The 13,551-nt window shown below is 37.5% G+C and overlaps 1 protein-coding gene and 1 long non-coding RNA gene across 2 annotated transcripts in view; one reads left to right on the top strand and one right to left on the bottom strand.

Annotated features, from left to right (window-relative positions):
- LOC138701865 (uncharacterized) overlaps positions 1-4,380 on the top strand; it is a 173,149-nt gene extending 168,769 nt beyond the window's left edge. Inside the window, exon 4 of the long non-coding RNA XR_011332711.1 lies at positions 4,273-4,380. This is a non-coding gene — a long non-coding RNA (uncharacterized lncRNA). The remainder of the gene's footprint in view (positions 1-4,272) is intronic.
- The window catches only part of yellow-e (L-dopachrome tautomerase yellow-e), a 74,588-nt gene that overhangs the window by 16,321 nt on the left and 44,716 nt on the right, over positions 1-13,551 (bottom strand). Inside the window, exons 2-3 of the mRNA XM_069829194.1 lie at positions 4,851-5,133; positions 124-339 (exon numbers count right to left, since the gene is read on the bottom strand). Coding sequence (XP_069685295.1) covers positions 124-339; positions 4,851-5,132 — 498 coding nt within the window. The 5' untranslated portion in view covers position 5,133. The remainder of the gene's footprint in view (positions 1-123; positions 340-4,850; positions 5,134-13,551) is intronic.

Genomic DNA, 13,551 nt, shown 5'->3' on the forward strand with positions numbered 1-13,551 from the left:
TAGATTTTGTTATATATACGGTAATAGAAAGTTCAATTTTAATTGAAAATATTGAATGAAAATGATTTGACTATGTTATAACAAACTGAAATACAAGTTTCATATGATAATTAATTCCCTCACCTCTCTGGGCAATATGATGTTCCGGACGAGTGTGTCTGTCTTCAGGTCGAACACGAAGATTTTGGGAGGACAGACAGGAGAGAAGTTGTCCAGCGTGGTTATGACGCCGCTGTCCAGCACCCACAATCTGTTACAACGGTCCACACGGATTCGATACACGGACACCAGTCCGGTGCAGTTCCCAGCTGTACCTTGCCATTCCCAACCAGGATACGGCTGAAAACAGGCCACGTTCCAAACTATCATCCCACTAAACTGATTTTTATTTCTTAAAAGTTACTTTCTATTCATATTTTCTTATCGAAAGACTTTCATACCGTTTTCAAAACGCATTACTTCAGCCCGATTCTCCTTTCTACATACACTATGAGCGTATTCCGAATCTCACCGGTGAGCAATCCGATGGCATCACGGTGTTCCGAATTCCACCGATGACGTCATTGATGCTCCACCGGTGTCGCACCGGTGCCAACAACTTGCAGAGGTGGTGGCAGTCTCCATCAGCCGCCATCAGTGAATCTGATTGGTTCCTGTATAGGGCGGGAATTAGCAGACGAATAGCATCGTGCACTGTTGTGTCATGGCGGTGTATTCTGCTTTAGTTCTGCTGTATTGTTTGTAATGAGCACAACGTAAAAACAATATGTTAATGGCTTATGAGCGAACGTGTCAACGGACCAGTTATTACTACTGGTTTAAGAAATGAATTGTTTATGCTATCTTTTCTTTGAACGAGATGGGAGTACGAAAATTTCGCAAAATTTTGCTAGCGTAGCACAGACAACAACTTGTACAGTCGCCATGACAGCCATCGATCCTTCCAGCAGTTTTGTTCCTTATTTCGCTGCAACGTGACGTCATTGATGTCACCGGACCGGTGAGATTCGGAATACGCTGTGTATGGAACTATGTGGATGTCTTGTGACGTGTGATGATCAACGGAGTGTCGAATTTCCGCCACAAGACACGACAACAAGTTCACACGAAAAAAACATTCATGTCTCGAAATGAGTTTGAACTTATGACATGATCATGTGATGTTTTACCCCTGATTACGTGATCATGGCGTTTACTTAACATTAAAACTGCGCGTGTTTGTCGTTACCTACACTGCGACCGACTTGGATTGTTATAAATATGATATTGACTTATAGCAATTCTGATTATCTGATTTTAGGGAACCAGGTAGTGATTAGGGGTCAAAAGTCCGATTTTATATTTTGTGTTTTGAAAATAAAGTACAAAACTTGCTCTTTAAAACAATATAAATATTGTGGGGTGTATTTCTGCAGATAAGCCCCCTAAATAACCTCTTTAAATTTGGCGGTGCATGTAATTCATATATTCTTCTTTCTTTTTTTTTTTAATGCAGTTTTCCATAAGTTGACATTTTTCATACTTAAGTGCATTTTTCTCTGAAACTACTGAATAAATTTACATCAAATTTTTACAGTGTTTTCTGCAGCCTGTGTTCTACAGAGTAGACCTGCGGGTTTAAGAATATCACGCACATAACACGAGAATGAAATATCTATGCATTAAAAAAAATTAAAAAATGTTAAACAAAGTTCAGTATTTTTTCTGTTTCACTAGGGGTGAAATATTTAACTAAATTTTGCTTTAGAATTTACAATATATAATACTAGATAACTTAAAAAAATTCAAGGTGTATGAGTGCAGCATGTAGGAAGTAATGTGCACCTGAAAAATGAGGTACACTTAGCAAAGTGAGAAAATAGGTTATCATTTCGGACATTTCTTTCTGGGATACGAAACTAATTAGTTGTCTTTTATACCATTGAATTCACAATGATTGATTGTATGAGCATGAAAAGTTTTATACCAATCTGAGCACTAAAAGCCTATAAATATTGAACTAAACTTTTGTAGGCCTACTAAAATTTTTTAATCGCACAGGCATCACTACCCAGTCCCCTTAAAGAAGCTGTCGACAACAGAATATATTGATCTGAATTTTATAGTACTGAACATTTGACTCAATTAAAATAACTTTAATATATAGCCTACCGGCTTTTATACGAATGTTAATATAAATGTTCCATATGTGTAAGTTTCATAGCACTTCTCATATTGGATCATTAACAGTCTTTTTTCCTCTTATTAATTGGAAGCACGATGAAAATTTAATAAATACTTGAAATCAGTAAAAATATTAGAAATAAAATATAGCAATTTGGTCTGTTTTCTCCCTTTTAATGCAATGCCTTAATAAAAAAAGCCAAGAGACTACATTAATTGTAACATCTGATAATGTAACATAATTTTCTACTGTGCTGTAAACGTAACGAGGAACTTCTCTTCGAAATCTTGAACTCTTCTATTTCTTCGTACCTGTCGTCTCGCTTCACTTACCTTTCTTCCCACCATAATCTGAACACACGCTCTCGTCATGAAACAATACTAACAATACCATCCCATCGCACCTCCTCATACTCATCATCTTTCGCAACAGCCATGCCAAGACTCCAGAATTCGCTACATGTTAGCATCAGGGACTGTCGAAATAAAATTGAATTCAAATACAAACTTACCAGGCACTTGATCAGTAATTCGTCCGTAGCCACCGTAACCTAACCTAACCTGGTCAGTAATTGAGACTCGTTCAGACATGGCTTCTTGTAAATGGTTATCTTATTCTGTCACAAAATATTTCAATATCCGGTAATTTAATCTCTATATAATTCTATTATCTTAGGTTTAATTTGTACTTCTGTAATAAAAAATTTTTCTTTGTTAATATTGTAGTTGTAATCACCTGGCAGAGAGGAAGAGAAGGCATCATGGCCTTATTTCTACCTATACTACAATATACTACTACAAATACCGAGTTCCAAATTTTTTTACACGTTTGATTTGAAACAGTTTTTCTTTTCATTTAGCATCTATTGAACGAAGCTCTTAAGGAATGTAGATTTCTGTTTTAAAACAGACGCTGGAAATCATAGTTACATATTGTGTATCGTATAACGAGTTATCCTTAGTTTAACGCGCTGGAATGGTAAAATTCGGTTCCTGAGGCCGACTATTCTGGCAATTCATGACAATCGTATCATTTCACGAAAAGCAAGACTCTTTGGTGTGATGAAAAGTTGTAGTTTCAGATATTATGGGACACACAATAATTGTCCATATTGGAGAGTTCACTATCTACTTTTCTCGCTGCGAATGGGACAAAATCGATGCCATTTTCATTATTGTTTTATTAATACTTCAACAAAGGACACAGCCCACACCTGTGGAGTAACGGTCAGCGCGTCTGGCCGTGAAACCAGGTGGCCCGGGTTCGATTCCCGGTCGGGGCAAGTTACCTGGTTGAGGTTTTTTTCCGGGGTTTTCCCTCAACCCAATACGAGCAAATGCTGGGTAACTTTCGGTGCTGGACCCCGGATTCATTTCACCGGCATTATCACCTTCATTTCATTCAGACGCTAAATAACCTAGATGTTTATACAGCGTCGTAAAATAACCCAATAAAATAAAAATAAAAAAAATAAACAAAGGACAGATTTTGTGTGATCTTGAGCGTGCATGAAGGCTTTCAATCAGTCGGTGTGATTACCAAAGTTATTTCCTGAGATCAAGGGAGATCAAGCGTAATGTTAATCGTTTACTTATTTTTTTTATTCGAAAGCATTTTTAATAAAGCATGGGAATTTTACCTCAACCCTATATTGCAAAGTCTTCATATCGTGTAGATATATTTCGACAGCCCAGTTCAAAAGGGAAACAACTAAACATTTAAAGTTTTGAGAAACCTGCATTTTAAGGCTATATGTTGCTATGAAGAATCAAAGGATCGTTGAAATTATTCCAGATTCTGTTAATGATATTTTATTTATAGTTTAAAATTATAGCGTGTTCCTTGGATTTTTCATAGCAACATGAAGCTTTAAATTTCAGATTTCTCAAAACTTTAAATAAAATTTTGAGTTGTTTCCCTTTTGAACTGGGCCTTCGAATTTTTATTTATTATTATTATTATTATTATTATTATTATTATTATTATTATTATTATTATTATTATTTACAGCACACAGTGATGTTATTAACACGCCTGCCATGTATTCGGAAGGCCGGGGTCGATCTCATGAGCCAGCTATCCTGATTTGTATTTTCCGTGTTTTTCAGGGCTACCAGCAAGTACGAAAGGCTAACTCGCCTCCATCGTTAGTCTAAAATTCTTCATAATCACATAATTCCGTACATCTTCCACCTTCCGCGACTGACCGGCCAGCTATGCGGTAAGTATCGCAACTAGCTTAACTCTCATTTCTTGGTTCTAAAGCTGTGGAGCAAACAGTGGAAATCACTGACAAATAGTGTTCTCTCTCTCTCTCCCTCTCCCCCCCTCTCTCTCTCTCTCTAACACTGCACATATTGGAGTGTAGCTACTTGCCCCCCTGTCTACTTGTTTTTTTTTTTGTCGATCATGCTGAAAAATTCACCAAGTCACAAGTGTATATATTTAAATGAAATATAATAATAATAATAATAATAATAATAATAATAATAATAATAATAATAATAATAATAATAATAATAATTTGTTAGATTCGCTAATAATTCAGTTGATAGGAGACACTTTATATTCATTCTACAATGGAATTAATCAAAATAAAAGCAATGTTATAAAAAAACTTCAGTTAGTACTCAGGAATTTAACGACGCAAATCATCGTCAGCAATATCATGGTACGACATTCTTACCTGTAGAGCCGGTGACTTGTCAATGTAAGAAGCCTGTGGGCTGTCGGGACGAGGCAGCCAGGTTAGCGTTGCAGGAACTCCACTGCGGAGGTTGGGCAGTGCTAAGAAGATGCGATCCCAGTACACTTCAAGCCCGGTAAACAAGTTATTCTGCGGCACGTAGCCGTTAGCGGGCAGATCGTAACTGAGCAGGTTCCACTCGTACAACGTCTCGAAGATCTGTTCCCCGACCGTGGCTCCAGCTAGCAAGGAGGCCAACGTCAGGACCAAAGCGGCAGACATCCTGGCACAGATGATACCGAATACAGTATACAGTGCATAAGTAAAGCCTATTTATTTCATATGTCCTACACTACACGGATTTGGTTCACGTCCTACTGTATATGTTGTCTCATATAGGCACATTTTTAATTTCTTTAAAATGTAATCGAAAATGAAAGGAAATATTACGTAATATAATTTATACACTGTGCCACTAGTTTCTCACAAAAGATTCATGATTTAATATCAGCTATTTTCAACTTCTGTGACACTAACTCTTTTCTTTGCATCTCGTCTTTCTTGCAACCTAATATAAAATGCTGAAAGTTATTTTAGAATTTTCTATTACATTTGTCTAGTCCAATGTTTTTGAACCTTTTTTCAACATGCGGCACACTAAATGTGTAATTTAAAATCGAAACCAGGTTCGAATCCCGGGCGGGACAAATTACCTGGTTGAGATTTTTTCCGGGGTTTTCCCTCAACCCAATATGAGCAAATGCTGGATAACTATCGGTACTGGACTCCCGACTCATTTCACCGGCATTATCTCCTTCATTTCATTCAGACTCTAATAGCCTGAGATATTGATACAACGTCGTAAAATATCTCAATAATAAAATAAAATAATAATTTAAAATCCCGCGTCATACTCAAATAATCTAAACGAGTGGTTACCAACCAGGGGGAATTTTGAGGGTTTAAGAGGTAATGTGTTTATCGATGTCGACTTGTGCCGCATTCGCTGATAGTTGACTCTTGTGGGCTCACTTTTATTCTTCCAATTTATTAGGACAACCTTTACTATATTCACTTTCTCGCGGCACACCGGTTCAAAATGGCTGGTCTAGTCTGTAATTTACTGTATGCACAGCGTGACATAGATGTCACAGAACATTTAAAATTGCATAATGATGCAGGATATTACCAGACAGCCGTGTATACTTTAGTAATAGTACATGATTTAAAACACTTCTTCGCTCAGCTTCCCTTTCGCACATATCCTAGCGACGCCACTAGGCAATCAGCAAAACAACAAAATACGTTTACAGCTGTCACTAGCAAACAGCGTATTCCGAATCTCACCGATCCGGTGGCATCAATGACGTCACGTTGCAGCGAAATAAGGAACAAAACTGCTGGAAGGATCGATGGCTGTCATGGCGACTGTACAAGTTGTTGTCTGTGCTACGCTAGCAAAATTTTGCGAAATTTTCGTACTCCCATCTCGTTCAAAGAAAAGATAGCATAAACAATTCATTTCTTGAACCGGTAGTAATAACTGGTCCGTTGACATGTTCGCTCATAAGCCATTAACATATTGTTTTTACGTTGTGCTCATTACAAACAATACAGCAGAACTAAAGCAGAACACACCGCCATGACACAACAGTGCACGATGTTATTCGTCTGCTAATTCCCGCCCTATACAAGAACCAATCAGATTCACTGATGGCGGCTGATGGAGACTGCCACCACCTCTGCAAGTTGATGGCACCGGTGCGACACAGGTGGAGCATCAATGACGTCATCGGTGGAATTCGGAACACCGTGATGCCATCGGATTGCTCACCGGTGAGATTCGGAATACTCTCAAAGTACCGACTTCTGACATCTATGTTTGAACTTCCTTCTATCCGCTGCCCGCTTGGAACAGCCATTAGAAACTGATTTCGTCATTCACCTTTTCGAGACAGAAAGTAGATGGGCATTGCTGTTACGCGCAGAAGGAAGTGTAATGTAACATTAAAAGTGTCACGACTCTTGACAACGGAGCGAAGGACCTATGTGGCAACGCAGTCTTCACTTGCCTTGTGACGTCGACAAGGCGAGTCTCTGAGGGAAGGAAAGGATATGCTATTTGCTGCAACGCCGCACTCTGGCCCTGTTTCTTCCACGTCCTTCACTAGAGACGTCAGAAGTCGCCTCTTTGGCTGCGACAGCTGTAGTCCTCTGTTGAACGCATTGTATATGAAAACTATTGTCTGAGCGCCTGCTCTGAAACCGCGGCAGGAATACGGTGTGGAACCGACAAGAGGGTGATGACATAAGACTGTACTATACTAGCATAGGTCTCGTAAGCAGGGATTACTGACGACAGGAACGCGAACGAAATAATTCGATAAGGAAGAGCAGGCGACAGGAAAGGTTACGAGATAACTTGAATGATATTCAAGAGTACAATCAAAATAGAAACGACATCGATAGAATCAGTCTTGCATTGCGATAGTTACATTGCGGTTTTAGTTTCAGTTCCATTGCATATGAATACGTGTCTTGTTCCAAGTGAGTTTATTTTATTATGTAGTGATGGAGCATTCCCCTCGCAGAGTATCATTATTTTATTCGTAAACATAATGTTGCGCGTTTAATTCGCTTCGAATTGTTCATTTGTTACGCTCTTTATTGCCACAGGCGATGTACCCATCTCTTCATCTTCTTGGAAGAGGCAGTACTTCCATCGGCCAGCACCTCTCGCCCCCTCGGCGTCCCTACATACACACGTAAAGACAGACAGTAACGCCACCGCTGCTTTTCGGTAATCGTTCCTTGCGCGAGCTATACTATACTAGACTAAAATAATATACACCGCGGCAGGAATGCTACGCGGAAGCGATAAGCGAGTAGTCGCTATGTTTGTACTATGGATACACCTACACACACTCCCTAGCTGTCCGTACTGAGTCACGTCCCCCCGCTCCCCACTTCGTAATACCACATGGTTTCAGACAGTAGATCGATATCGGTAGCAACAGGTAGTTACTTCTTAAATATTGTTCTTGCGTGCAAGGATGATTTGATATACAACTACTGAAGTAAGTCACGGGATACTGATATAGTGTGGAGGTGGGTAAGAAAACTTGTGATCAGAGGCTCCGCTCGAGCATGGATTCGAATTCCGCTTAAGTTGATTACTTTGTTTGCGTTATTTTCCATGTTTTCCCTTGCTGTAAGGTGAATGTCGGATAATTCCATTATGAATCTTGAAACTCATCTCGTATAAATACCATTTCTGTATCTCCAAATCCATCAACGCTAGATAACACACAGTTGATTCAACGTCGTTAAATAATCGGTAAAAATCATTGCAGAGGTACAAAAATAACTACAAGCAAATCTAATTTAATTGTATCAACAATGAAGTGAAAACGTAAATGTAATTATCAAATATACTTCAACTAAACCACTCCCTCTCATTTTCTCTCTCAATATGTATTTAGCACAATTAGCTTTTCCCACGTGTCGCACGACGGAAAATGTATTGGAGTGCAACAGGACACAGAATTTTTTATTACCGTATGCATTACAAAAGTGACATAAAGTTGCAATAGTTTTCACTCGGCGTGTCCCTCGGTGCATAAAGATTGTCCACCACTGATACGGACAATTCCGTCAGTAGTCATGAGCCAGCCCGCCATGTGGCCCACCCATTCTGACGCAACAATTAACACCAGGCACGGCAGGTGCCACGACTCTAGGATCACGTCCCGTTATGTTATGATATAACGTATTTCATTGCTGACAGTGTTCTAGTGCACAGTTGCTCAATCTTGGGACTTGATTTCTATGGGCAGCTGATCTCGTGGAAAAGTAATTAAGATTATCTGTTATGCATTGCATGATCGTGTTATTTATCTTAATTTTATTGTCGAGAATGAAAATGACTATGATTTGATAATATGAGGTGACGAAGGAATGATAAAAAAAATATTGGATGAAAACATTTATTACGTTGTCTTCAAAGATAGCAGTTGAACACATATTTAGAACTTGTAAAAATGTTACATTCAAAAACAAGTTTTTTAGTTACATCCAGGAGAGGTGTAGCCCGAATATGTTTTATTTCTGGTGATGAATACAAGGATCTCACAAAATGTTCAACCTTGACTCCACTTTCGTTTTCCATTGTGTAAAAAAGGGGAAGCTAGAAGGACATCCTGCCAGTGCGTTCTTTACAAATTGTTCAATCCACCTGACTTATCTATTCTGTCGTATTTGTATTTTCTTCCTTTTTACATTACTATCTTGAAACTCCGATACAATCTTGCTTATTTTGTCCATATTACCTCACATTCCGCTGGAGTTATTCGTCGTTCACGTGGATTTAGTAATATGTATCTACCTCAACGATTAGGGTGCCACCCCTCTTGATCTCTTTTTTTTCCTTTATTCAATTGTAGGTGAAGGTAGAGCCAATCTCCGAGTTTCTTATATTCATCGCCATTAATGGCAAAAGTTCAGCTAAATATCCTCTGACGAATCCAACATTTAGATCAGGGGTCGTCAGCACAGAGCACGCTGAGGGTAGCCTCTCTTACCCGCGGAGAACGCAGTGCACCATAGTGCGCTCGTAGCTGCTAGCGGGTATGCTCTCTATAGGCTGGTTCACAATAAACCGGGAATGGAAACGACAACGAGAACGAGAATGGAAATATTGTTAAAATAAATGTATTCAAATGTGAACATTCAGAATTAGCTATTGTGAATGCTCACATTTAAATACATTTATTTTAACATTATTTCCATTCTCGTTCTCGTTGTCGTTTCCATTCCCGGTTTATTGTGAACCAGCCTTATCTCTTGCTGCTGCAGACGGTGCACGCGGGACAGCACCGCTTAACCGTTGCACATTTCAGCGAGTGCTGACGACCACTGATTTAGATTATATCTCACTATCGTAATTTTACTACATACATCAAAACATGTTTCTTCCATTCTGCAGCTTAATTATTATTCCATCGCCATGTTCGATGTTATACTTGTCCCTTCATTTAAAACCATACATTTACGTACATTAGTGAATGATTTATATCTTTAGTAAAACTATTATAAGCTGCGGTACTGAGAATTTATCCCAGAAAGGACAGGATTTTTGATTCAGAGAAAATTCTATGTGACTTTGTTGTGAACAAGATATACAGAGAAAAATGAATGAATTAGCAAAAAAAAAAAAAAAAGTGAAAAGAGCACATATGAAATGAACATAGGGAAAACCAAGGAAATTATATTTAATAGTAAAAAAGCTAACAAATTCTCAATAAATAACAAATATATTGATAGTGTTGAGGAATATACGTATAAAAGAAATGTGATTCGCAAACGTGATGGAGCCCTTGAGAATATTATAAATAGAATAAAGAAAGTTAATAACGCCTTTGTCCAGTCCTATCCTGTCTGGAAATCAAGTTCCATATGGCTTACTAAATTGAAGCTCTTCAATAATAACTTCGTCAGTTTTATTATATGAGTGTGAAACCTAGAAGACAAGTAGAATTTGTCGAAAATAAATTCCAAGTAGCCTATTTATGAAGAGATGTTTACAAAGAATGTTAAGAATCAGATGGCCTGACAAAATCTCAAATATGTATGGGGGAAAAAAAAACAGGTCGAAAAGAAAATAAATGAGGGGGTCAGAAGTAAAGGGATACAAGTGACATTTCTAAAAACATGAGTTAAGTGCATCCAGAGGAAGCTAAAACATTTAAAATTTTAGTGGCAAAGGGATACATCTTTTAACCACATCACACACTAAAATTGAAATAAATTTCACGGAATTTACGAAATCTTAAGTACTTTCAACCACATTTTCTCACAAATAACTTAAGTGCATTTATACTCCTTTGCTTCTTAGCCCCTCAAATATAAGAAATTGGATGATAATAATAATAATAATAATAATAATAATAATAATAATAATAATAATAATAATAATAATAATAATAATACATTTCTTGAGCTGTTTACACAAAATTTAAAATTATATAATTTATTATTAGCTCATTACCGAAAAAGCCAAAGCTTGTGCTCGGAATAGGACATACATTAAGGAAAGGTTTTAAATTGCAATCCTAAAGGGAATAGCGTAAGAAGAATGCCAAAAGAATCATGGAGCCGAACAGTTAATGAAGAAATTACGAAGGAAGGGAAAACATGGAAGGAAATGAAGAAGAATAGAATCCAATCAGAATGCCCTATGCCCTTGCTAGGAGATAAAGAATAAGAAGAAGAAGAAGAAGAAGAAGAAGAAGAAATTTTGATGATGATGATGATGATAATGATGGTGATTTGTTGTGAACAAAGAACTTGGAGAGTAGGTCCTTTTTTTTTCGAATATTTCGATTTGGTCTCCAACTGTCATTACCCCATACATCTTCGTTCTATTATTCCCTATTCTTTTCTCAATAGCACCTGTAATATGGAAATATGTTGAATATAGTACTACAACTACATCTCTTTCTGCGACCTCGCTTGATATCGTTTTTACTGTGTATTATTTACTAACCCCATAAATTTGCCTCTGGGTATGTTTCACTTGCACAGGATTGCTCGTGCCGCTTCACTGAAAACTCGTTTTTCGTTGTTCGATAATGACGCAGTGGCGAAACTCGACCGCTGCCCAATTAGAAGGGGAATGCGGGCCATTGAACGTTAGGCTACTTCAGATCACTATTGTCATTTCAGTATCTATTTTTTTTTTCCGAAATTTTCATTTAAAAGAAATTGAATCTGTGTCTAATGATACAAATAATTTGTCCAAAGGGTATAACAACATACGGGAATGACGACCGCATCTGTGGTTCAGTGGTAAACTGCTGGTCTAACATCCAGGCGGCCCCCGTTCCATCTTTGGCCTGGTCATAATGGAATTTGTGGTAGAAGGAGACGTTACAAAAGTTTTTTTCTTTTTCATTGCACCAACACTTTCCATCTCCCCTTACTTATTTACATAATCTGCAATAGTTAAAAGTAGGATAGGGTGAATGTTTAAGGATAGTATGGATCTCCGATGCTGATACAGAATTTAAGAACTTGAGAGTGCTAATGACGTACATACATTACGTTACGTTACATTATATTACATTACATTACATAATATAATATAATATAATATAATATAATATAATATAATATAATATAATATAATATATTATATTATATTATATTATATTATAAGTAAAAAATAAATCCATGACGCTACAGCCCGTGAAGGGCCAAGACCGACCAGCCGGCTGCTGGCCTCACGTCCACATGCCGAAGCAGAGGTGGACGATCATCCAACCAGAATGGAGATATCGTATGGTTCGCACGATGATCCCCCCCCCCCCAGCCGTTATAGCTGGTTTACGAAACCGGATTTTCGCTACCTATTGTAGATTCCCAAGTACATCACGATGCTGGGTGGGGACCGGTCCCATACACTGGCCGAAATTTCATGAGAAAAATTTTTCCCCAATGAGGACTCGAACAAGCGCGCATTTCGTAACGCGAGTCCTAGGCAGGATGCCTTAGACCAGGACTCCACGGGCGGGATTATATTATATTGTATTATATTATATTATATTATATTATATTATATTATATTATATTATATTATATTATATTATATTATATTATATTATATTATATTATATTATGTACGCTGTTTAGATACATTGCAATCCGGAAATTTGAAGGAAGATTAAACATCACCTTCAGTTGTACAAAGATTCTGATGTAAATTAATATTATAGCCATCAGTTTAGCTTAGAATAGCGAATGTTGGACTCGAGATCTGAGACTGCGCTTGAGCATGGGTTCGAATTCTAATTAGGCTGATTATCGGGTGGGTTTCTTTCTCAGGTTTTCCCCATCTATAATAATAATAATAATAATAATAATAATAATAATAATAATAATAATAATAATAATAATACTTTATTGCCAGAACAAAGATACATATTGCTTTTTATATAAAAACACTCTAGCATCCCCAGAAAGAGTAAGTTATATACTCGTGCTGAGAGGGCATTCCACTGTAAGGTGAATTTCAGGCAATCTCATGGCGAATCCTCGGACTTGACAAATACCATCTCTTTATAACGAATTCCATCGAACATCATCCAGAACAGAAAGAAACTGGATATTATTCCTATTTCGACAAATTAAACAAATATTGTGATTTTTTGCAGATACAATAAATGATGAACATAGATTTTGCTCACTCTTCACTGACTTCCAGAATCTTGATAGTATTTTAAGATAACTGCGTATTCATGTTTTGAGAAAGTTGACTGAGGAGTCTGGAATTTGAAGTCATGTCAAGGGTAATAAAATCTGTACTACATCAGAAGCAAACACAGCTTGCGGTATAAAAGTCAGAATCTATTTGGTAAGGTAATTAATTAGGACCTTTTATGAGGTATAGAAATTAGATATTATTTGAGACTTTCTCAGTGCTAAACGTTGTGCGGGGTTTTTGGCTTTTTGCACCGAGCCATAGTCTAGAGGCATTCAACGTTTCGGATTTACGGTTCCGTCAAAAAGTAAGGCAAGGAAAGTGATACCTACTGTAAGTGATGTGTCCGAAGACAGAATTTGTCTAATCCTGTAAAATGCTGTAGCTCTTCATTCCCCTTTTTCTTAATATAATTGATGTTTGAGCCGGTACGTAGTCCCAAGG

This window comes from Periplaneta americana, chromosome 6 (genome assembly GCF_040183065.1).
Source record: "Periplaneta americana isolate PAMFEO1 chromosome 6, P.americana_PAMFEO1_priV1, whole genome shotgun sequence".
Lineage (NCBI taxonomy): Eukaryota > Metazoa > Arthropoda > Insecta > Blattodea > Blattidae > Periplaneta > Periplaneta americana.